The following is a 24826-nucleotide window of genomic DNA, read 5'->3' as shown; positions in this document are numbered from 1 at the left end:
GTATATAAACTTTTTCTATTGTGTTATTGACTGTACGTTTGTTCATCCCATGGGTAACTAACTCTGTGTTGTTGTTTGTGTCGCACTGCTTTGCTTTATCTTGTCCAGGTCGCAGTTGTAAATGAGAACTTGTTCTCAACTAGCCTACCTGGTTAAATAAAGGTTAAATAAATACATATTTTTTTTAAAGACAGGGACATTTTTACTAGGATTAAATGTCAGTAATTGTGAAAAACTGAGTTTAAATGTATTTGGCTAAGGTGTATGTAAACTTCCGACTTCAACTGTAAGTACATACATATTTTTCATATAACATTTTACTTTAAATAAAACAGAGCCATCGATTAAAAAAAATATATTTAAAAAAAATGGACAAGTGGTCTTATACTGAACTACCACTATCCAGATGGGATGAAACCGGGTAAAAACCCGATTGGTTGGGTGCGACTTCCATCTCTTCAGCCATGGAGGGGATCTAGACAGAACATCTCCCTTGTGGCCTCAGTATCTGTTTAAATGTGTTCAAAAATGAGCAGACACATTTTGACACACAACTTTCAAAACCTATTTCGGCAACTTCGTTTTACAGTAAAAACAATATCAAAAGGCAAAACTAAATTTAGGGGGTTCCCGTTAAACACGTTTGACTCCGCCCACATTGAGCCCAGCCCCGAACTGCACACTGCAGTCAGGAGCTTCTCCATTAAACAGCACAGGTGCACCTCGTGCTGGGGAAAATAAAAAGGCCACTCTAAAATGTGCAGTTTTGTCACACAACACAATGCCACAGATGTCTCAAGTTTACGGGAGCGTGTAATTGGCATGCTGACTGCAGGAATATCTACCAGACCTGTTGCCTGAGAATTTAATGTTAATTTCTCTACCATAAGCCATTTTATGTCCAACTGGCCTCGTAACCATAGATCACTTGTAACCACGGCAACCCAGGTCCTCCACATCCGGCTTCTTCACCTGCGGGATCGTTTGAGACCAGCCAACCAGACAGCTGAAAAAACTGGGTTTTGCACAAACGAAGCATTTCTGCACAAACCGTCTCAGGGAAGCTAGTCTGTGTGTTTGTTGTCCTCGCCAGGGTCTAGACCTGGCTGCAGTTTGGCGTTGTAACCGACTTCAGTGGACAAATGCTCACCTTCGATGACCACTGTCACGCTGGAGAAGTGTGCTCCTCACGGATGAATCCCGATTTCAACTGTACCTGGCAGCTGGCTGATGTCAACGTTGTGAACAGAGTGCCCCATGGTGGCTGTGGGGTTACGGTATGGGCATGCATAAGCTACGGACAACGAACATAATTGCATTTTATTGATGCCGATTTGAATGCACTGAGATCCTGAGGCTCATTGTCGTGCCATTCATCCGTCGCCATCACCTCGTGTTTCAGCATTATAATGCACGGCCCCATGTCACAAGGATCTGTAAACAATTCCTAGAAGCTGAAAATGTCCCAGTTCTTCCCATGGCCTGCGTACTCACCAGACATGTCCCCCAACTTCACACAGCCATTGAAGAGGAGTTGGATAACAGGCCACAGCCTGATCAACTCTATGTGAAGTGTCGCGCTGCATGAGACAAATGGTGGTCACACCAGATACTGACTGGTTTTCTGACCAACAGATGCATATCTGTATTCCCAGTCATATGAAATCCATAGATTAGGGCCTAATGAATTTATTTAAATTTACTTATTTCGTTATGTGAACTGTAACTCAGTAAAATCTATGAAATTGTTGCGTTTATATTGTTGCGTTTATATCAATATTTGCGCATGTAGGATTTTCCACCGACATTTCTCGCATAATTAATTTGACCAACACAAAAAGATCGGACCATTTCAAACCAACTAATTATCTGTCGGCATACATAACAATGATACCTAAACTTCCTGTTTCCATGACAGCTGTCGTGATTTTTTATTTTTATACGACTTAACTCTCCTGTATGGAAACGTGGTTTGTGACTGTATTTATAGAACTCTTTGCATATAAAAAGATATACCAGCTGTAAATCAAACGCTTTTTATTTCTCCATATAGAAAAAGAATTAAGTTAAATCGGGAAACAGTCCATCAGAAATTCACCATCTTGTTTTTCCAACCGATGGTCCGTGATACATTTATATAACATTTGTCCCATAAATGGAAAAAAAAAGAAAGAAAATGTCAATACTATGTTCACAGTAATAAATATTAAAAACAAAAATATTTTGTACATTGATATATATATATATATATATGTATATATATAAACAAAATGGTTGAACAATAAACAATGATGAATCCATTATTTAAATTACCAAGGCATCGGTAACCATGGCCACTAAGATTCTGTAATAAATTCAATAAGGTGATATCTCAGACTGTAGTGCGTCACTGTAAATTTAAAAAAAAGAAAAATCATAGTGCAAGTTATTTCCTGCAACTTCCAAAACAAAACAAATAAGAATGACAATGAGGACAAAGTAAATAGTATCTAGTACAGCACCTGCATGTCTTTCCTCCTGGACTACTACTCGTTTCTGCATCTCTGTAGTCTTGGAAACGACACGTCCTGCTGCATGTGAAACCATGGCCACTTTCAGGACCAGGCTCTTTTGGAAAATTATTTTGAAACCAACAAGAAAAATAAAACATAGCAATTCTTTTTTTTTTTTTTTTTTTTTACAACTTCCTCACACTCAATTCTGTCATAATCATAAATCAAACCGGCATCATTCATTTGTGCACATATGTGTGTGTGTTTGTGCACAGTCTGTGTACACAAGTCAATCAAAGTAATATAAAAGAAATGCATAGAAAAATAAGAATTACCATTGGTAGCCCCTTAATAGGGTTACTGTCATGTAACATGTTGTGACACGGAGCAAGGCAGAAACAGTACCTTGCAAAATTATTCATTTTATTGTTTCACAAAGTGGAATTAAAATGGATTTAATTGTAATTTTCTGTCAACAAAGTACTCTAATGTCAAAGTGGAAGAAAAATGTTAACATTTAAGACTGCGTAAGTATTCGGCTCCCTGATACATGTTATAAATCCCTTTGGCAGCGGTTACATCTGTGAGTCTTCTTCTCTTCTTCTCGAAGAGCGTTGCACACCTTAAATTGTACAATAACTGCCCATTTTTATTTTCAAAATTCTTCAAGCTCTGTCAAGGTGTTGGTGGATCATGGCTAGACAGCTATTTTCAAGTCTTGCCATAGATTTTCAAGCAGATTTAAATCAAAACTAAGTTGGCCACTCAGGAACATTTCCCAGCCTCCTTGGTCAGCAACTCCAGTGTAGATTTGGCCTTGTGTTTTAGGTTATTGTCCTGATGAAAAGGTGAATTCATCTCCCAGTGTCTGGTGGAAAGCAGACTGAAACCAAGTTTTCCTCTACGACTTTGACCGTGCTTTGCTCCAACCTGGTTTCTTTTTATCCTGAAAACCTCCTCAGTATTTGCCGATGTCAAGCATACCCATAACATGATGCAGCCACCAGCATGCTTGAATATAAGGAGGCAGTTAGGTACTTTGTGTTGTATTTTCCCCAAACAGAAGGCTTTGCATTAAGGACAAAAAAAGTGTATTTCTGTGCAGTGTTTTCTTCTTCTTCTCACGTTGCTGCATACAAGATGTTTGTTTTTGAATATTTTTTTATTCTGTATATTTGCATTCTTGTCACTGTTATTTAAGTCATTATTGTGGAGTCACTACAAATGTTGATCCAACCTCTGCTTTCATCCCATCACAGCCATTTGAACTTGACCGTTTTAAAAATCACCAATGGTAACATCCTTGAACCGTTTCATCCCTGTCCTGTAGCTCAGTTCAGAAGGACGACTGTATCTCTGATGTGTCTGGGTGGTTTTAATACATCATCCACAGCGTAATTATTAACGTGACCAACGCTTAAAGAGATATTCAAATTCAACGTTTGATATGATATTGTTACCCATCCACATGATTTTTTTGAATGACGAACCAATCCTCTCTCCGCCATACAATATTTGTAATGTCCCTCTTCACGGATTCAACTACAAAGACGAGGGAGCTTTTCAAAATCCTCGTTAAAAAAAACAGACATTTAAAAAAAAAAAACGAGGATTTTGAAAAGCTCCCTCATCTTTGTAGTTGAATCTGTGAAGAGGGACATTACAAATATTGTATGGCGGAGAGAGGATTGGTTCGTCATTCAAAAACAATGTCAACCCCTATTTGTCCATATCACTTATTACGTACGTGATTTGTAAAGTCACATTTTACTCCTGAACTAATTTAAGCCTCAACAAAAAGGGGCTGAATACTTAACGCTATCACATTTGTTTTAAATCTTTTAAACGGTTTGAATTCCACTTTGACACACTACATGGTTGACTATTAAAATACATTTTAAATCCCACTTTTTTTTTTTTTTTTGCAACACAATAAAAATAGGAAGAAATCCAAGGGGGTATGAATACTTTTGCAAGTTACTGTAGATGTGTGTTCATGTGTGGACTGCCATCTGCCTCCTCCATCGCCACTCTCCCCTGGATTCCTTTTCCCCTCAAAACATATAGAGTTCGTCCTAAACAGCACCCTATACTGCAAAAAGTAGTGCCTTGTGAAAAGTAGTGCACTATATATATATATATATATAGGGAAATACGGTGCCATTTTTGAATGCAGATATGGGCCCTTTTTCCCCCCCATTCGATTTGCTCAACTCCTGCAGCCCTCTCCTTTTGAAAAAAGGTCAAAGGTCAATGGAGGAGGCGAGGAGAGGGAAAGTGGACGAAAATGCGCTTGTATGAAATGAAACGGTCCCTTTTCCACTCCTGTTCCATCAGGCAAATGATGTTGACAGGGGTGGATTCCAAAATAAATGTGTTACGTGATAAATACTAAATGAAGTTAGTTACGCAATACATTTTCTAGATAAAGGATAAATAGCATATCGTTGTTTTTTTTGTTTTTTTAAACGTGTCCATGCTTTTCTCCTCTGACAATTACAACGGCTGATTCAAAAGGGTGTGTGGGAGATATCACAAACTCTTCCGTTGTAGGATACACTTGTGCTTCCTCGCCAAAAGGAGGCTTTAGACAAGGAGGGGAGGACCGTCTTCCGTTCGCCTACTAACGAACCCGACACACTCCTCGACCACTCATCGGTTTCCGGGTCACGGAGGAGAGGACAGAGGACAGACGACAGAGAGGAGAGTGGACGGAAGAGAGAGGACAGAGGAGAGACGACAGAGAGGAGAGTGGACGGAAGAGACAGGACAGAGGAGAGACGACAGAGAGAGGAGGGGGGATCCCTTCCTTTCCTCACTGTCAGCAGGCTGGTCTGCTCTTCGGCCTGCAGTAAGGTGAACCCTGACCTCTAACTCGTGACTGGGTTACTCCCAGAAGGACTAGGGTGTAGTCATTAGGGCAGACCGTATACACCCCAGGTTTCAAAACAGAAAACAAGCATTTCTCATTCGACCACAGTTTATCATCCACCTGAACCAGTGGCTGTCAGACCTCGGCCCCCAGCTCTATGACCCCAGTCTCTACGATGGGAACCAGCTTATCATCCACCTGAACCAGCAGGATGGTCTTGTCTATATGGGAGCGGCTGGTGAGGTCACGGCTACAAGGCACCCACCGGTGAATCACCTGGAGAGAAAGGTTGGTGTTGGAGGGGGGGAGAGAGGGAGAGAGAGAAGGATTGGTGACGAAGACAGCAGAGGGGAGGAAGCATGAAGGAATTGGGGGGAGGGGGGGAGGGAGAGAGAGAGCGAGGAGAAAGAGAGATAAGATGTGAGTAAGAACAGAAAGTAATTCCTTGATATGTATGAATACATTTAATATAATATTGAAAACAACATCAATATATTGAAGTTTTATAAAAATGTTAGAAGTGATAAATGTAAAACTGAGATGTGTACTACTGGTAGTAATATGAAGTGATCGTAAACTGAGCTGAGGGAGTAGAGAACTTACATGTCCCTCCATGCCCTCCAGGGGGCTCCAGTCCCTCCAGCAGCTGCGTCCTGCCCTCAACCTCACCGTCTCATCAGGCCACTGCAGCTCCTTCCGCTTAGACAGGTTAATGATCTCCAGCACCTGACTCACATCCACGATCTGGTGGGAGAAGAACATTCAATCACATGTAGTCAAGATCAGCACCATCAAATAACAGAATTTTGTTTTGTTGGGTTATCAAAAGCAGTGTTTCTCATCTCCAGTCCTCGATACACCCCCCCCCCCACATAAGTACACATTTTTACTGTAGCCCCAGACAAGCACACCTCATTCAACTTAACAAGGGCTTGAGGATTAGTTGACAAGTTGAATCTAGCGTTGTCCGGTGCTACAGTAAAATGTGTACTGTTGGGGGTCCTGCAGGAATGGATTTGAGAAACACGCTCTAAAGAAACGTATCCATTTGAAAATGACTTATAATGTTTCTTTACCCTGAAAGCAGTCTATGGAAAAGGAACCATAACTCATTTTGTAATTTAGGTGAACTGTCCCTTTAATACCTCTGAGAAACAGCCGGTGTTGATTAAAACAGTTATATCGAAGAGTTACGTTTTTTTTCCTCCTGACCGACCTGCACTCTGTAGGAAATGTCGTCTCGTCGTACAGCGGACAGAGCCGGGACGTGTTGGTGGTGGTGGTGGTGGTGGTGACCCAGCGGGTCCACTATGGCGCTACCCAGCCCGTCGTTCCCCAGCAGGCCTACTAGGGTGTGTCTCTTACAGGGCGGGATACTGTGGGAGGAGAGGGAGGCAGAGGGGCCGGCGGGGTCCGAGGACGACCCTGAGCCCAGGCGGAGCTGTAGGGAGGTGGGGAGGGTGCGGAGGGACAGTTGGCTGGTGGAGGAGCGTCGGCAGGGCTCCAGGCCTGTGGCTGAGGTACGGAGAGACGAGTGGCGGCTGCTGTTATAGCGGTACGATGAAGACTGGCTGGTTACGGAGGCTCGGGCCGGGGAGTGGTGCACAAGACCAGACTGAACCGACTGGGAGCTCTGACTGGTCCCTGAATGGAGAGGAGAGATACAGGTTAGTTGGTGCCTGGTATGGAGAGATACAGGTTGGTTGGTGCCTGTATGGACAGATACAGGTTAGTTGATACCTGGTATGGAGAGATACAGGTTGGTTGGTGCCTGTATGGAGAGATACAGGTTAGTTGGTGCCTGTATGGAGAGATACAGGTTAGTTGATACCTGGTATGGAGAGATACAGGTTGGTTGGTGCCTGGTATGGACAGATACAGGTTAGTTGGTGCCTGGTATGGAGAGATACAGGTTGGTTGGTGCCTGTATGGACAGATACAGGTTGGTTGGTGCCTGGTATGGAGAGATACAGGTTAGTTGGTGCCTGATATGGACAGATACATGTTGGTTGGTGCCTGGTATGGAGAGATACAGGTTAGTTGGTGCCTGTATGGACAGATACAGGTTAGTTGGTGCCTGTATGGAGAGATACAGGTTGGTTGGTGCCTGTATGGAGAGATACAGGTTGGTTGGTGCCTGTATGGAGAGATACAGGTTGGTTGGTGCCTGTATGGAGAGATACAGGTTAGTTGGTGCCTGTATGGACAGATACAGGTTAGTTGGTGCCTGATATGGACAGATACATGTTGGTTGGTGCCTGAATGGAGAGATACAGGTTGGTTGGTGCCTGTATGGACAGATACAGGTTGGTTGGTGCCTGTATGGAGAGATACAGGTTAGTTGGTGCCTGTATGGAGAGATACAGGTTAGTTGGTGCCTGTATGGAGAGATACAGGTTGGGTGGTGCCTGTATGGAGAGATACAGGTTGGGTGGTGCCTGTATGGAGAGATACAGGTTGGTTGGTGCCTGTATGGAGAGATACAGGTTAGTTGGTGCCTGGTATGGAGAGATACAGGTTGGTTGGTGCCTGGTATGGAGAGATACAGGTTGGTTGGTGCCTGTATGGACAGATACAGGTTGGTTGGTGCCTGGTATGGACAGATACAGGTTGGTTGGTGCCTGGTATGGAGAGATACAGGTTAGTTGGTGCCTGTATGGACAGATACAGGTTGGTTGGTGCCTGTATGGAGAGATACAGGTTGGTTGGTGCCTGGTATGGACAGATACAGGTTGGTTGGTGCCTGTATGGAGAGATACAGGTTAGTTGGTGCCTGTATGGACAGATACAGGTTGGTTGGTGCCTGTATGGACAGATACAGGTTGGTTGGTGCCTGTATGGAGAGATACAGGTTGGTTGGTGCCTGTATGGAGAGATACAGGTTGGTTGGTGCCTGTATGGAGAGATACAGGTTGGTTGGTGCCTGGTATGGACAGATACAGGTTGGTTGGTGCCTGTATGGAGAGATACATGATGGTTGGTGCCTGGTATGGAGAGATACAGGTTAGTTGGTGCCTGTATGGAGAGATACAGGTTAGTTGGTGCCTGTATGGAGAGATACAGGTTAGTTGGTGCCTGTAGGGAGAGATACAGGTTAGTTGGTGCCTGTATGGAGAGATACAGGTTAGTTGGTGCCTGTATGGAGAGATACAGGTTGGTTGGTGCCTGTATGGACAGATACAGGTTGGTTGGTGCCTGGTATGGAGAGATACAGGTTGGTTGGTGCCTGGTATGGAGAGATACAGGTTGGTTGGTGCCTGGTATGGAGAGATACAGGTTGGTTGGTGCCTGTATGGAGAGATACAGGTTGGTTGGTGCCTGTATGGAGAGATACAGGTTGGTTGGTGCCTGGTATGGAGAGATACAGGTTAGTTGGTGCCTGTATGGACAGATACAGGTTAGTTGGTGCCTGGTATGGAGAGATACAGGTTAGTTGGTGCCTGTATGGAGAGATACAGGTTGGTTGGTGCCTGTATGGACAGATACAGGTTAGTTGGTGCCTGGTATGGAGAGATACAGGTTAGTTGGTGCCTGTATGGAGAGATACAGGTTAGTTGGTGCCTGTATGGAGAGATACAGGTTAGTTAGTGCCTGGTATGGAGAGATACAGGTTGGTTGATACCTGTGTAGAGGACAAGAGAGAAGGTAACCAGGTTAGTTGGTACCTGTATGGACAGATACAGGTTAGTTGGTACCTGTATGGACAGATACAGGTTGGTTGATACCTGTATGGACAGATACAGGTTGGTTGATACCTGTGTAGAGGACAAGAGAGAAGGTAACCAGGTTAGTTGGTACCTGTATGGAGAGATACAGGTTAGTTGGTGCCTGGTATGGAGAGATACAGGTTGGTTGATACCTGTGTAGAGGACAAGAGAGAAGGTAACCAGGTTAGTTGGTACCTGTATGGACAGATACAGGTTAGTTGGTACCTGTATGGACAGATACAGGTTGGTTGATACCTGTGTAGAGGACAAGAGAGAAGGTAACCAGGTTAGTTGGTACCTGTATGGACAGATACAGGTTAGTTGGTACCTGTATGGACAGATACAAGTTGGTTGATACCTGTATGGACAGATACAGGTTGGTTGATACCTGTGTAGAGGACAAGAGAGAAGGTAACCAGGTTAGTTGGTACCTGTATGGACAGATACAGGTTAGTTGGTACCTGTATGGACAGATACAGGTTGGTTGATACCTGTGTAGAGGACAAGAGAGAAGGTAACCAGGTCAGTTGGGAACACATCAGAAGTCTTCAATAACAACCTGGTCAAGTGGCACACAGTTTTCTGTGATATCTGGAAAACATTTTAGAGATTTGTTAATTTTCAGTCGGAATTGAAAAGGACTCACCCCAGCCCTGGTGGTGGTGTCCGTGGTGATGTACGTGGTGATGGTTCTCACCAATAGTGTGTGGCTGGTAGGCCAGGGGAGCGGCCGGTCTTGACAGCCCCCCCTGGGACACCGAGCTCTGCTGAGAGTCACCGCTCAGCCCTGTCCCATTACCACTGGTACAGGACAAGCCCCCTGCATCACAATCCTCAATGTTCCCACCACTGTTACAGCCAGCTCCACAGCCCTTACGCAGTCTACAGAGAGGGGTGGTGGAAGACAGGAAGGGGGGGGGGGGTGAGAGAGAGGGAAGATGGGGGGAGAGAGATGGAGGAACGAGAGAGGAGGAAGAAGAGAGCGAGAGGGACAAGAGAGCGAGAGGGGAGGGACAAGAGAGCGAGAGGGGAGGGACAAGAGAGCGAGAGGGGAGGGACAAGAGAGCGAGAGGGGAGGGACAAGAGAGCGAGAGGGGAGGGACAAGAGAGCGAGAGGTGAGGGACAAGAGAGCGAGAGGGGAGGGACAAGAGAGCGAGAGGGGAGGGACAAGAGAGCGAGAGGGGAGGGACAAGAGAGCGAGAGGGGAGGGACAAGAGAGCGAGAGGGGAGAGAGAGAGAGGGACAAGACAGCGAGAGCGGAGGGAGAAGAGAGAGGGGGGGAGGGAGAGGGGAGAGAGAAAGGGGGAGAGAGAGAGGGGGAGGGAGAAAGAAGAGGGAGGATGAGAGAGAGAGAGGGAAGAGGGGGGAGAGAGAGGGAGAGAGAAGAGAGGGGGGAGAGAGAAGAGAGGGGGAGAGAGAGCGGGGGGAAAGAGAAGAGAGAGGGAGAGAGAAAGGGGGAGAGAGAGAGGGGGAGGGAGAAAGAAGAGAGAGGAGGAAAGAGAGAGAGGGGGAGAGAGAAGAGGGGGAGGGAGAAAGAAGAGAGAGGAGGAGAGAGAGAGAGGGGGGAGAGAGAAGAGGGGGCGAGAGAGAGGAGGGAGAGAAAGAGAGGAGGGAGGGAGAGAGAGAGGAGGGAGAGAGAAGAGAGAGAGAGAGAGGGGAGAGAGAGAGGGGGGAGAGAGAGGGGGGAGAGAGAGGGGGGAGAGAGAGAGAGAGAGGGGGGAGAGAGAGGGGGGAGAGAGAGGGGGGAGAGGGAGGGGGGAGAGAGAGAGAGAGGGGGGAGAGAGAAGAGAGGGGGAAGAGAGAGAAGAGAGGGGGAAGAGAGAGAAGAGAGGGGGAAGAGAGATGGGGAGGGAGAGAGAAGAGAGAGAGAGAGAGGGGAGAGAGAGAGGGGGGAGAGAGAGGGGGAGGGAGAGGGGGTAGAGAGAGGGGGAGGGAGAGAGAAGAGAGAGAGAGAGAGGGGAGAGAGAGAGGGGGGAGAGAGAGGGGGGAGAGAGAGGGGGGAGAGAGAGAGAGAGGGGGGAGAGAGAAGAGAGGGGGAAGAGAGAGAAGAGAGGGGGAAGAGAGAGAAGAGAGGGGGTAGAGAGATGGGGAGGGAGAGAGAGAGAAGAGCGAGGGGGGAGAGAGAAGAGAGAGGGGGAGAGCGAGATGTGGGAAACAGATCGAGAGAGATCATCCTGCTGGCTGAATCTAGCAGATTTACAGAAACGTTGACTAATGTGCTTTGAACCTGACTAATACACCTATTAAGTAAAGTACATTGCTCTAACTGTGGTGGGATTACAGATGAAACATAGTGACAGCACGCTGGCACAAATAATGACAGAAATACATCTGGCAATAGATGTACATCTGGCAATACATCATGTGTAACAGTGTTTTACAGTAACCAGGCCAAGACCCCCAAAAGCAAGCACAGTGTTTTACAGTAACCAGGCCAAGACCCCCAAAAGCAAGCACAGTGTTTTACAGTAACCAGGTCAAGACCCCCAAAGCAAGCACAGTGTTTTACAGTAACCAGGCCAAGACCCCCAAAAGCAAGCACAGTGTTTTACAGTAACCAGGCCAAGACCCCCAAAAGCAAGCACAGTGTTTTACAGTAACCAGGCCAAGACCCCCAAAAGCAAGCACAGTGTTTTACAGTAACCAGGCCAAGACCCCCAAAAGCAAGCAGAACCACAGTGGCAAGTTAACTCCCGAGAATACATTTTAAAGTGAGGGTCCCAATACTATCTACTTTCTCCTGAAGTGTACACTCGTTCACTACTTCCCCACAAATCTACAATCTTTGGATTGGTAGAGGCATGGGCCAATGGGAGATCCACCATATTTGTTATACCAGTCATTGCTTTTTAAAATCAGTGAAGAGAAGTGAACAAGTGCACACTTTAGGAGGTAGGAAAGATAATTGGGACATACGCAGAATGCTGATTGGTCGTCCCAGGATGTGACCTACCTGTGCCAGGTACTGACAATTAAGTTCCTTATATTGCCAATGCTGATTGGTCCTCCCAGGATGTGACCTAGCTGTGTGTGTGAGTTGCAATAGGACGTAGTCAGGGGCGACACGTAGATGGGGTATCCAATGGGCTGGTCACACGAGGAGTTGATCATGTTGCGTAACGCCTGTTTGGCGTTCTGGATGCTTCCGCGTTCCGGGTTCCTGTTCCGTAAGAACACCAGCTCCTGCTGCTGTCCCGCCCACAAACCACGGACACACTCCTTATTCACCTGCAGGAGGATGATCGCACACAATCGATTTAGATACTTCATACAGTCCCGTTGTGTAACACAAGTTAACCCCCCCTCCCGGATCCGGGATCCTCCTCATCAGAAACGCTGACTAGCATAGCCTAGCCTTGCGTCACAGGGATATCATATTATATAATTTCATGAAATCACAAGTCCAATACAGCAAATGAAAGATAAACATCTTGTGAATCCAGCCAACATGTCCGATTTTTAAAATGTTTTACAGCGAAAACACAACATATATTTATGTTAGCTCACCACAATAGCCCAAGTTAATGAATGTGTAAATGACATGGGGAGTTGAGCCTAACCTACTGTCCACAACACCTGGTTTCCTTTCTGTCCTCTCATCCTATCTTTCCCCCCCGCATGTTTCTTTTAGGCACTTCCTGGCTATCTTTCCCCCCGCATGTTTCTTTTAGGCACTTCCTGGCTATCTTCCCCCCCGCATGTTTCTTTTAGGCACTTCCTGGTTATCTTTCCCCCCCGCATGTTTCTTTTAGGCACTTCCTGGCTATCTTCCCCCCCCCCCGCATGTTTCTTTTAGGCACTTCCTGGCTATCTTTCCCCCCCGCATGTTTCTTTTAGGCACTTCCTGGCTATCTTTCCCCCCGCATGTTTCTTTTAGGCACTTCCTGGCTATCTTTCCCCCCCGCATGTTTCTTTTAGGCACTTCCTGGCTATCTTTCCCCCCCGCATATTTCTTTTAGGCACTTCCTGGCTATCTTTCCCCCGCATGTTTCTTTTAGGCACTTCCTGGCTATCTTTCCCCCCGCATGTTTCTTTCAGCACTTCCTGGCTATCTTTCCCCCTTGCATGTTTCTTTCAGCACTTCCTGGCTATCTTTCCCCCCCGTATGTTTCTTTTATGCACTTCCTGGCTATCTTTCCCCCCGCATATTTCTTTTAGGCACTTCCTGGCTATCTTCCCCCCACATGTTTCTTTTAGGCACTTCCTGGCTATCTTTCCTCCCGCATGTTTCTTTTAGGCACTTCCTGGCTATCTTTCCCCCCGCATATTTCTTTTAGGCACTTCCTGGCTATCTTTCCCCCGCATGTTTCTTTTAGGCACTTCCTGGCTATCTTTCCCCCCGCATGTTTCTTTCAGCACTTCCTGGCTATCTTTCCCCCTTGCATGTTTCTTTCAGCACTTCCTGGCTATCTTTCCCCCCCGTATGTTTCTTTTATGCACTTCCTGGCTATCTTTCCCACCGCATATTTCTTTTAGGCACTTCCTGGCTATCTTCCCCCCACATGTTTCTTTTAGGCACTTCCTGGCTATCTTTCCCCCCGCATGTTTCTTTTAGGCACTTCCTGGCTATCTTTCCCCCTTGCATGTTTCTTTTAGGCACTTCCTGGCTATCTTTCCCCCCGCATGTTTCTTTTAGGCACTTCCTGGCTATCTTTCCCCCCCGCATGTTTCTTTTAGGCACTTCCTGGCTATCTTTCCCCCCCGCATGTTTCTTTTAGGCACTTCCTGGCTATCTTTCCCCCCCGCATGTTTCTTTTAGGCACTTCCTGGCTATCTTTCCCCCCCGCATGTTTCTTTTAGGCACTTCCTGGCTATCTTTCCCCCCCGCATGTTTCTTTTATGCACTTCCTGGCTATCTTTCCCCCCGCATGTTTCTTTCAGCACTTCCTGGCTATCTTTCCCCCCCGCATGTTTCTTTTAGGCACTTCCTGGCTATCTTCCCCCCCGCATGTTTCTTTTAGGCACTTCCTGGCTATCTTTCCCCCCCGCATGTTTCTTTTAGGCACTTCCTGGCTATCTTTCCCCCCCGCATGTTTCTTTTAGGCACTTCCTGGCTATCTTTCCCCCCCGCATGTTTCTTTTAGGCACTTCCTGGCTATCTTTCCCCCCCGCATGTTTCTTTCAGCACTTGCTGGCTATCTTTCCCCCCCGCATGTTTCTTTTAGGCACTTCCTGGCTATCTTTCCCCCCCGCATGTTTCTTTTAGGCACTTCCTGGCTATCTTTCCCCCCCGCATGTTTCTTTTAGGCACTTCCTGGCTATCTTTCCCCCCCGCATGTTTCTTTTAGGCACTTCCTGGCTATCTTTCCCCCCCGCATGTTTCTTTTAGGCACTTCCTGGCTATCTTTCCCCCCCGCATGTTTCTTTTAGGCACTTCCTGGCTATCTTTCCCCCCCGCATGTTTCTTTTAGGCACTTCCTGGCTATCTTTCCTCCCTGCATGTTTCTTTTAGGCACTTCCTGGCTATCTTTCCCCCGCATGTTTCTTTTAGGCACTTCCTGGCTATCTTTCCCCCCGCATGTTTCTTTCAGCACTTCCTGGCTATCTTTCCCCCTTGCATGTTTCTTTCAGCACTTCCTGGCTATCTTTCCCCCCCGTATGTTTCTTTTATGCACTTCCTGGCTATCTTTCCCCCCGCATATTTCTTTTAGGCACTTCCTGGCTATCTTCCCCCCACATGTTTCTTTTAGGCACTTCCTGGCTATCTTTCCTCCCTGCATGTTTCTTTTAGGCACTTCCTGGCTATCTTTCCCCCCGCATATTTCTTTTAGGCACTTCCTGGCTATCTTTCCCCCGCATGTTTCTTTTAGGCACTTCCTGGCTATCTTTCCCCCCGCATGTTTCTTTCAGCACTTCCTGGCTATCTTTCCCCCTTGCATGTTTCTTTCAGCACTTCCTGGCTATCTTTCCCCCCCGTATGTTTCTTTTATGCACTTCCTGGCTATCTTTCCCACCGCATATTTCTTTTAGGCACTTCCTGGCTATCTTCCCCCCACATGTTTCTTTTAGGCACTTCCTGGCTATCTTTCCCCCCCGCATGTTTCTTTTAGGCACTTCCTGGCTATCTTTCCCCCCGCATGTTTCTTTTAGGCACTTCCTGGCTATCTTTCCCCCCAGCATGTTTCTTTCAGCACTTCCTGGCTATCTTTCCCCCCCGCATGTTTCTTTTAGGCACTTCCTGGCTATCTTTCCCCCCTGCATGTTTCTTTCAGCACTTCCTGGCTATCTTTCCCCCCCGCATGTTTCTTTTAGGCACTTCCTGGCTATCTTTCCCCCCCGCATGTTTCTTTTAGGCACTTCCTGGCTATCTTTCCTCCCTGCATGTTTCTTTTAGGCACTTCCTGGCTATCTTTCCTCCCTGCATGTTTCTTTTAGGCACTTCCTGGCTATCTTTCCCCCCGCATATTTCTTTTAGGCACTTCCTGGCTATCTTTCCCCCGCATGTTTCTTTTAGGCACTTCCTGGCTATCTTTCCCCCCGCATGTTTCTTTCAGCACTTCCTGGCTATCTTTCCCCCCCGTATGTTTCTTTTATGCACTTCCTGGCTATCTTTCCCCCCGCATATTTCTTTTAGGCACTTCCTGGCTATCTTCCCCCCACATGTTTCTTTTAGGCACTTCCTGGCTATCTTTCCTCCCTGCATGTTTCTTTTAGGCACTTCCTGGCTATCTTTCCCCCCGCATATTTCTTTTAGGCACTTCCTGGCTATCTTTCCCCCGCATGTTTCTTTTAGGCACTTCCTGGCTATCTTTCCCCCCGCATGTTTCTTTCAGCACTTCCTGGCTATCTTTCCCCCTTGCATGTTTCTTTCAGCACTTCCTGGCTATCTTTCCCCCCCGTATGTTTCTTTTAGGCACTTCCTGGCTATCTTTCCCCCCCGCATGTTTCTTTTAGGCACTTCCTGGCTATCTTTCCCCCCCGCATGTTTCTTTTAGGCACTTCCTGGCTATCTTTCCCCCCCGCATGTTTCTTTTAGGCACTTCCTGTCTATCTTTCCCTTACATTTTTCTTTCAGCACTTCCTCTGGTTCAGGCTTCTGATGATGTTGGTGAACACTGGTCTCTCACTCTCTCCAAGATCTGTCCTGGTCTCCCTTCTCTCTCACGGTCTCCTCTCCTTCCTAAGACCTGGTCTCCCTTCTCTCTCACGGTCTCCTCTCCTTCCTAAGACCTGGTCTCCCTTCTCTCTCACGGTCTCCTCTCCTCCCTAAGACCTGGTCTCCCTTCTCTCTCACGGTCTCCTGTCCTCCCTAAGACCTGTCCTGGTCTCCCCTCTCTCTCACGGTCTCCTCTCCTTCCTAAGACCTGGTCTCCCTTCTCTCTCACGATCTCCTCTCCTTCCTAAGCTCGGTCCTTGCCTACCTTTCTCCTCTGTCACCAGGTCTGTGGCACCTTGATGACCCTAAAGCTGAGGCATCGTCTGTTGAGCACGATGACCTACTAACCTTGATGACCCTAAAGCTGAGGTATCGTCTGTTGAGTACGATGATCTTGTACTCGTTGGTTCCCTCGTCCAGGACGTGGCGCAGGGCGAGCAGTGAGGGCGAGTTGGAGAGCACGGCACTGCGCCAGGCCGGGTCACCCTCGTGGGCGATCACCAGGTTCTGCTGGTGAGACGAGATGGCCTGGAACAGAACCATCGGCTCGTCATACTCATCTGGAGACGTGAAGTGGTCCTGGGAGAGAAAAAGACAGGAGGGGAGAGTTCCTTAAAGTCCAATGAGGTTGTTTCTGGTTTCTCAGCTAGTACAGATGGAGTCTCTCTCACCTGGTGTAGTTTGAGTGACATGCGTATCCCAGGCAACTCTCACCTGGTGTAGTTTGAGTGACATGCGTATCCCTGGCAACTCTCACCTGGTGTAGTTTGAGTGACATGCGTATCCCTGGCAACTCTCACCTGGTGTAGTTTGAGTGACATGCGTATCCCTGGCAACTCTCACCTGGTGTAGTTTGAGTGACATGCGTATCCCAGGCAACTCTCACCTGGTGTAGTTTGAGTGACATGCGTATCCCTGGCAACTCTCACCTGGTGTAGTTTGAGTGACATGCGTATCCCAGGCAACTCTCACCTGGTGTAGTTTGAGTGACATGCGTATCCCTGGCAACTCTCACCTGGTGTAGTTTGAGTGACATGCGTATCCCAGGCAACTCTCACCTGGTGTAGTTTGAGTGACATGCGTATCCCAGGCAACTCTCACCTGGTGTAGTTTGAGTGACATGCGTATCCCTGGCAACTCTCACCTGGTGTAGTTTGAGTGACATGCGTATCCCAGGCAACTCTCACCTGGTGTAGTTTGAGTGACATGCGTATCCCTGGCAACTCTCACCTGGTGTAGTTTGAGTGACATGCGTATCCCAGGCACCACCACCTTCCTCAGTAGTTCCATGTCGGCAAAGATCCACTCATCTCTCACCGAGGAGATCCGGAAGTCTCCCTTGAACAGCGCGTGGAGCCCATACAGGAAAGACTCCAGGTTACTGGGGAGGAGGGAGAGACGGGAGACACGGGAGAGAGGGAGACATGGGATAGAGGGAGACACGGGAGACAGGGAGACACGGGAGAGAGGGAGACACGGGAGACACGGGAGACAGGGAGACACGGGATAGAGGGAGACACGGGAGACAGGGAGACACGGGAGAGAGGGAGACACGGGAGACAGGGAGACATGGGATAGAGGGAGACACGGGATAGAGGGAGACATGAGTCATGAAATGGCAACAAAATATACAACTCTCAAAAACAAACTAGCTGTGTTGGAATACCCATAGTACATTCTGTATACTATCATACCACACTGTACACTACCACCACCACCCCACTGTACACCACCACACTGTACACCACCCCACTGTACACCACCACAATGTACACCACCACCACCCCACTGTACACTACCACCACCACCCCACTGTACACCACCCCACTGTACACTACCCCACTGTACACCACCACACTGTACACCACCACACTGTACACCACTACCCTGTACACCACCACCACCACCACACTGTACACAACCACACTGTTCACTACCCCACTGTACACCACCCCACTGTACACCACCACAATGTACACCACCCCACTGTACACCACCACCACCACCACACTGTACACCACCCCACTGTACACCACCCCACTGTACACCACCCCACTGTACACCACCCCACTGTACACCACCCCACTGTACACCACCACAATGTACACCACCCCACTGTACACCACCACCACCACCACACTCTACACCACCACACTGTTCACTACCCCACTGTACACCACCCCACTGTACACCACCCCACTGTACACCACCCCACTGTACACCACCCCACTGTACACCACCACCACCACCACACTGTACACCACCACACTGTACACCACCACAATGTACACCACCACCCTGTACACCACCACCCTGTACACCACCACCACCACCCTGTACACTACCACCACCCTGTACACCACCACCCTGTACACCACCACCACCCTGTACACCACCACCACCCTGTACACCACCACCACCCTGTACACTACCACCACCCTGTACACTACCACCACCCTGTACACTACCACCACCCTGTACACTACCACCACCCTGTACACTACCACCACCACCACCCTGTACACTACCACCACCACCACCCTGTACACTACCACCACCACCACCCTGTACACTACCACCACCACCACCCTGTACACTACCACCACCACCACCCTGTACACTACCACCACCACCACCCTGTACACTACCACCACCACCACCCTGTACACTACCACCACCACCCTGTACACCACCACCACCCTGTACACCACCACCACCCTGTACACTACCACCACCCTGTACACCACCACCACCCTGTACACTACCACCACCCTGTACACTACCACCCTGTACACCACCACCCTGTACACCACCACCCTGTACACTGTACACCACCACACTGTACACTACCACCACACTGTACACTACCACTACCTGTACACTACTGTACACTGTACACTGTACACTACCACCACCCTGTACACCACCACCCTGTACACCACTACCACTGTACACCACCACCACTGTACACCACCACCCTGTACACCACCACACTGTACACCACTACCACTGTACACCACCACCCTGTACACCACTACCACTGTACACCACCACCCTGTACACCACCACCACGTCCATCACCACACTGTACACTACCCATCACCACACTGTACACTACCCATCACCACACTGTACACTACCCATCACCACACTGTACACTACACTACCCATCACCACACTGTACACTACCATCACCACACTGTACACCACCACACTGTACACCACCACACTGTACACCACCACACTGTACACCACCACACTGTACACCACCACACTGTACACCACCACACTGTACACTGTACACTACCACACTGTACACTACCCCACTGTACACTACCCCACTGTACACTACCCCACTGTACACTACCACACTGTACACTACCACACTGTACACTACCACACTGTACACTACCACACTGTACACCACCACACTGTACACTACCACACTGTACACCACCACACTGTACACTACCACCCTGTACACCACCACCCTGTACACTACCACCCTGTACACCACCACCCTGTACACCACCACCCTGTACACCACCACCCTGTACACCACCACCCTGTACACCACCACCCTGTACACCACCACCACCACCACACTGTACACCACCACCACCACCACCACACTGTACACTACCACACTGTACACTACCACACTGTACACTACCACACTGTACACTACCACACTGTACACTACCACACTGTACACTACCACACTGTACACTACCACACTGTACACCACCACCACACTGTACACCACCACCACCCTGTACACCACCACCACCCTGTACACTACCACCACCCTGTACACTACCACCCTGTACACCACCACCCTGTACACCACCACCCTGTACACCACCACCCTGTACACCACCACCACCACCACACTGTACACCACCACCACCACCACCACACTGTACACTACCACACTGTACACTACCACACTGTACACTACCACACTGTACACTACCACACTGTACACTACCACACTGTACACTACCACACTGTACACTACCACACTGTACACCACCACCACACTGTACACCACCACCACCCTGTACACCACCACCACCCTGTACACTACCACCACCCTGTACACTACCACCCTGTACACCACCACCCTGTACACCACCACCCTGTACACTGTACACCACCACACTGTACACTACCACTACCTGTACACTACTGTACACTGTACACTGTACACTACCACCACCCTGTACACCACCACCCTGTACACCACTACCACTGTACACCACCACCACTGTACACCACCACCCTGTACACCACCACACTGTACACCACTACCACTGTACACCACCACCCTGTACACCACTACCACTGTACACCACCACCCTGTACACCACCACCACGTACACCACCACCCTGTACACTACCACCACCACCACACTGTACACTACCACCACCACCACACTGTACACTACCACACTGTACACCACCACCCTGTACAGCACCACCCTGTACACTACCACCACCACACTGTACACCACCACACTGTACACCACCACACTGTACACCACCACACTGTACACCACCACACTGTACACCACCACGATGTACACTGTACACTACCACACTGTACACTACCCCACTGTACACTACCCCACTGTACACCACCACACTGTACACCACCACCCTGTACACCACCACCCTGTACACCACCACCCTGTACACCACCACCCTGTACACCACCACCCTGTACACCACCACCCTGTACACCACCACCCTGTACACCACCACCACACTGTACACCACCACCACACTGTACACCACCACCACCACCACCACACTGTACACTACCACCACCACGTACACTACCACACTGTACACTACCACACTGTACACTACCACACTGTACACTACCACACTGTACACTACCACACTGTACACCACCACCCTGTACACCACCACCCTGTACACCACCACCCTGTACACCACCACCACCACCACCCTGTACACCACCACCACCACCACACTGTACACTACCACACTGTACACTACCACACTGTACACTACCACACTGTACACTACCACACTGTACACTACCACACTGTACACTACCACACTGTACACCACCACACTGTACACTACCACACCACACTGTACACTACCACACCACACTGTACACCACACTGTACACCACCACACCACACTGTACACCACCACACCACACTGTACACCACCACACCACACTGTACACCACCCCACCACACTGTACACCACCCCACCACACTGTACACCACCCCACCACACTGTACACCACCCCACCACACTGTACACCACCCCACCACACTGTACACCACCCCACCACACTGTACACTACCACACTGTACACTGTACACTACCACACTGCACACCACCACCCTGTACACCACCACCCTGTACACCACCACCCTGTACACCACCACCACCCTGTACACCACTACCACCCTGTACACTACCACCACCCTGTACACTACCACCACCCTGTACACTACCACCACCCTGTACACTACCACCACCCTGTACACTACCACCACCCTGTACACTACCACCACCCTGTACACTACCACCACCCTGTACACTACCACCACCCTGTACACTACCACCACCCTGTACACTACCACCTACCCACCACCCTGTACACCACCACCACCCTGTACACCACCACCACCCTGTACACCACCACCATCCTGTACACTACCACCACCCTGTACACCACCCTGTACACTACCACCACCCTGTACACTACCACCACCCTGTACACTACCACCACCCTGTACACTACCACCACCCTGTACACTACCACCACCCTGTACACCACCACCACCCTGTACACCACCACCACCCTGTACACCACCACCACCCTGTACACCACCACCACCCTGTACACCACCACCACCCTGTACACCACCACCACCCTGTACACCACCACCATCCTGTACACTACCACCACCCTGTACACCACCCTGTACACCACCACCACCCTGTACACCACCACCACCCTGTACACCACCACCACCCTGTACACTACCACCACCCTGTACACCACCACCACCCTGTACACCACCACCACCCTGTACACCACCACCACCCTGTACACCACCACCACCCTGTACCACCACCCTGTACACTACCACCACCCTGTACACTACCACCACCCTGTACACTACCACCACCCTGTACACCACCACCACCCTGTACACCACCACCACCCTGTACACCACCACCACCCTGTACACCACCCTGTACACCACCACCACCCTGTACACCACCACCACCCTGTACACCACCACCACCCTGTACACCACCACCACCCTGTACACCACCACCACCCTGTACACCACCACCACCCTGTACACCACCACCACCCTGTACACTACCACCCTGTACACCACCACCCTGTACACCACCACCCTGTACACTACCACCCTGTACACTACCACCCTGTACACCACCACCACCCTGTACACCACCACCCTGTACACCACCACCACCCTGTACACCACCACCACCCTGTACACCACCACCACCCTGTACACCACCACCACCCTGTACACCACCACCACCCTGTACACCACCACCACCCTGTACACCACCACCCTGTACACTACCAACTAAGTTATTTGAAAAGTTATTACATTGCTCAATATTTCTTAACGTTTGTCATAATTAGTTAAAGTAATGAATTTGTATCTACTTTCGTTGGACTTATGTCTGCATATTTTCTGCCATTTTCTTCAAAAGTGAAAATGTTGTGAAGCCACGCCCATTTTCTGAAGAATTGCATTATGGGCCCTAAAAGCATGGAAATAGTGTCCACTGCTTGTAGACTTCGTATTTTGGTGAATGTAGTACGACATCCGGGAACTTTTGGCATACTAACTATATCCATACTATGACCAAAAAGCATACTACATACTCAATTTACGTCACAAATAGTAGGGTTAGTATGAATATTGGAACACAGCTAATGTCTCAGGAAATCACCGTATGTATTAGAAAGGTGATGATCTGAGATACTGATGTATCTGATGTATCGTGTCTGTTACACTCTGCAGGATGGTTGCAAAATTACTGACTTTTCCAAAACCCCCAGGTTTCTCTGAAATCCTGGTTGGAAGATTCCCCGAATCAGGAGGGGTTTCTGGAAAAGCTGAGACAGACAGACAGACAGACAGACAGACAGACAGACAGACAGACAGACAGAGACAGAGACAGAGACAGACAGAGACAGACAGAGACAGACACAGATAGACAGACAGACAGACTCACCTAGACATGTGATGTGCAGCGGTACCCAGTGCTCTCCTGCCCAGCACACACAGGCCAAAACACAGCAACACCAGGGAAGAGTCCTTCTCACTGTCCAGAGGCTGCAAAGGAGATGAGAATAGAAGGAGAGATGGTTAGTTTAGAGAGGAGGGATGGTTAGTTTAGAGAGGAGGGATGGTTAGTTTAGAGAGGAGGGATGGTTAGTTTAGAGAGGAGGGATGGTTAAGTTTAGAGAGGAGGGATGGTTAAGTTTAGAGAGGAGGGATGGTTAAGTTTAGAGAGGAGGGATGGTTAAGTTGAGAGGAGGGATGGTTAAGTTTAGAGAGGAGGGATGGTTAGTTTAGAGAGGAGGGATGGTTAGTTTAGAGAGGAGGGATGGTTAGTTTAGAGAGGAGGGATGGTTAGTTTAGAGAGGAGGGATGGTTAAGTTTAGAGAGGAGGGATGGTTAAGTTTAGAGAGGAGGGATGGTTAAGTTTAGAGAGGAGGGATGGTTAAGTTTAGAGAGGAGGGATGGTTAAGTTTAGAGAGGAGGGATGGTTAAGTTTAGAGAGGAGGGATGGTTAGTTTAGAGAGGAGGGATGGTTAGTTTAGAGAGGAGGGATGGTTAGTTTAGAGAGGAGGGATGGTTAGTTTAGAGAGGAGGGATGGTTAGTTTAGAGAGGAGGGATGGTTAGTTTAGAGAGGAGGGATGGTTAAGTTTAGAGAGGAGGGATGGTTAAGTTTAGAGAGGAGGGATGGTTAAGTTTAGAGAGGAGGGATGGTTAGTTTAGAGAGGAGGGATGGTTAGTTTAGAGAGGAGGGATGGTTAGTTTAGAGAGGAGGGATGGTTAGTTTAGAGAGGAGGGATGGTTAGTTTAGAGAGGAGGGATGGTTAGTTTAGAGAGGAGGGATGTTATTAGAAGTTTTATCTTATCTTCTTCAGATGTCTAAACTGTGATTCCATTTTCTCACCACAAAAAACACAAAGGACATATTGCCTGAAGGAGACGTGTGATTTTTGTGCTCAGTCTCAAAGACATATTTACAGTAGTACATTTTGAGAATGTGTAGAAATATTTCTGAATAAAATCATCCAAAGCGCCGGTCCTTACCTTGGCCCGTCGAGAGTTACAATACTGGATCCAGCCCAAGTAGACCTGGCAGAAGGAGTCCCTGGAGATACCAGCCAGACGGTGGTCGTAGTCTTGGTCTATGTTGGGGTTAAAGGTCGGGTCCAGGTCCACGTAGTTCCTCTCTCCACAGGCCTTCAGCCCCTCCCTCATCGTCTCATTGGCCAGCCACTCCTCCAGCTTGATAGAGGCTATTACGTAGTATATGATCCCCTGGAGAGAGGAAGTAGGGAGGGAGAGGGGAAGTAGGGAGGGAGAGGTGAAGTA

The 24826-nt window shown here is 48.7% G+C and overlaps 1 protein-coding gene across 1 annotated transcript; it reads right to left on the bottom strand.

Moving 5' to 3' along the window:
* Window positions 1–4400: 4400 nt before the first annotated feature.
* LOC120036024 (pecanex-like protein 1) lies at window positions 4401–24787 on the bottom strand (the record flags this gene model as incomplete). The annotated part of the gene is made up of 9 exons (XM_038982488.1): window positions 4401–5640; window positions 5968–6108; window positions 6581–7008; window positions 9718–9953; window positions 12026–12300; window positions 16517–16747; window positions 17399–17549; window positions 23450–23550; window positions 24542–24787. Coding segments are annotated over 9 exons (1950 nt in total), but the record flags the coding sequence as incomplete, so codon positions are not given.
* Window positions 24788–24826: the final 39 nt, after the last annotated feature.

The sequence above is a fragment of the Salvelinus namaycush genome, unplaced genomic scaffold, assembly GCF_016432855.1.
Source record: "Salvelinus namaycush isolate Seneca unplaced genomic scaffold, SaNama_1.0 Scaffold1188, whole genome shotgun sequence".
Lineage (NCBI taxonomy): Eukaryota > Metazoa > Chordata > Actinopteri > Salmoniformes > Salmonidae > Salvelinus > Salvelinus namaycush.
This window is presented reverse-complemented; position numbering and strand designations above follow the sequence as displayed.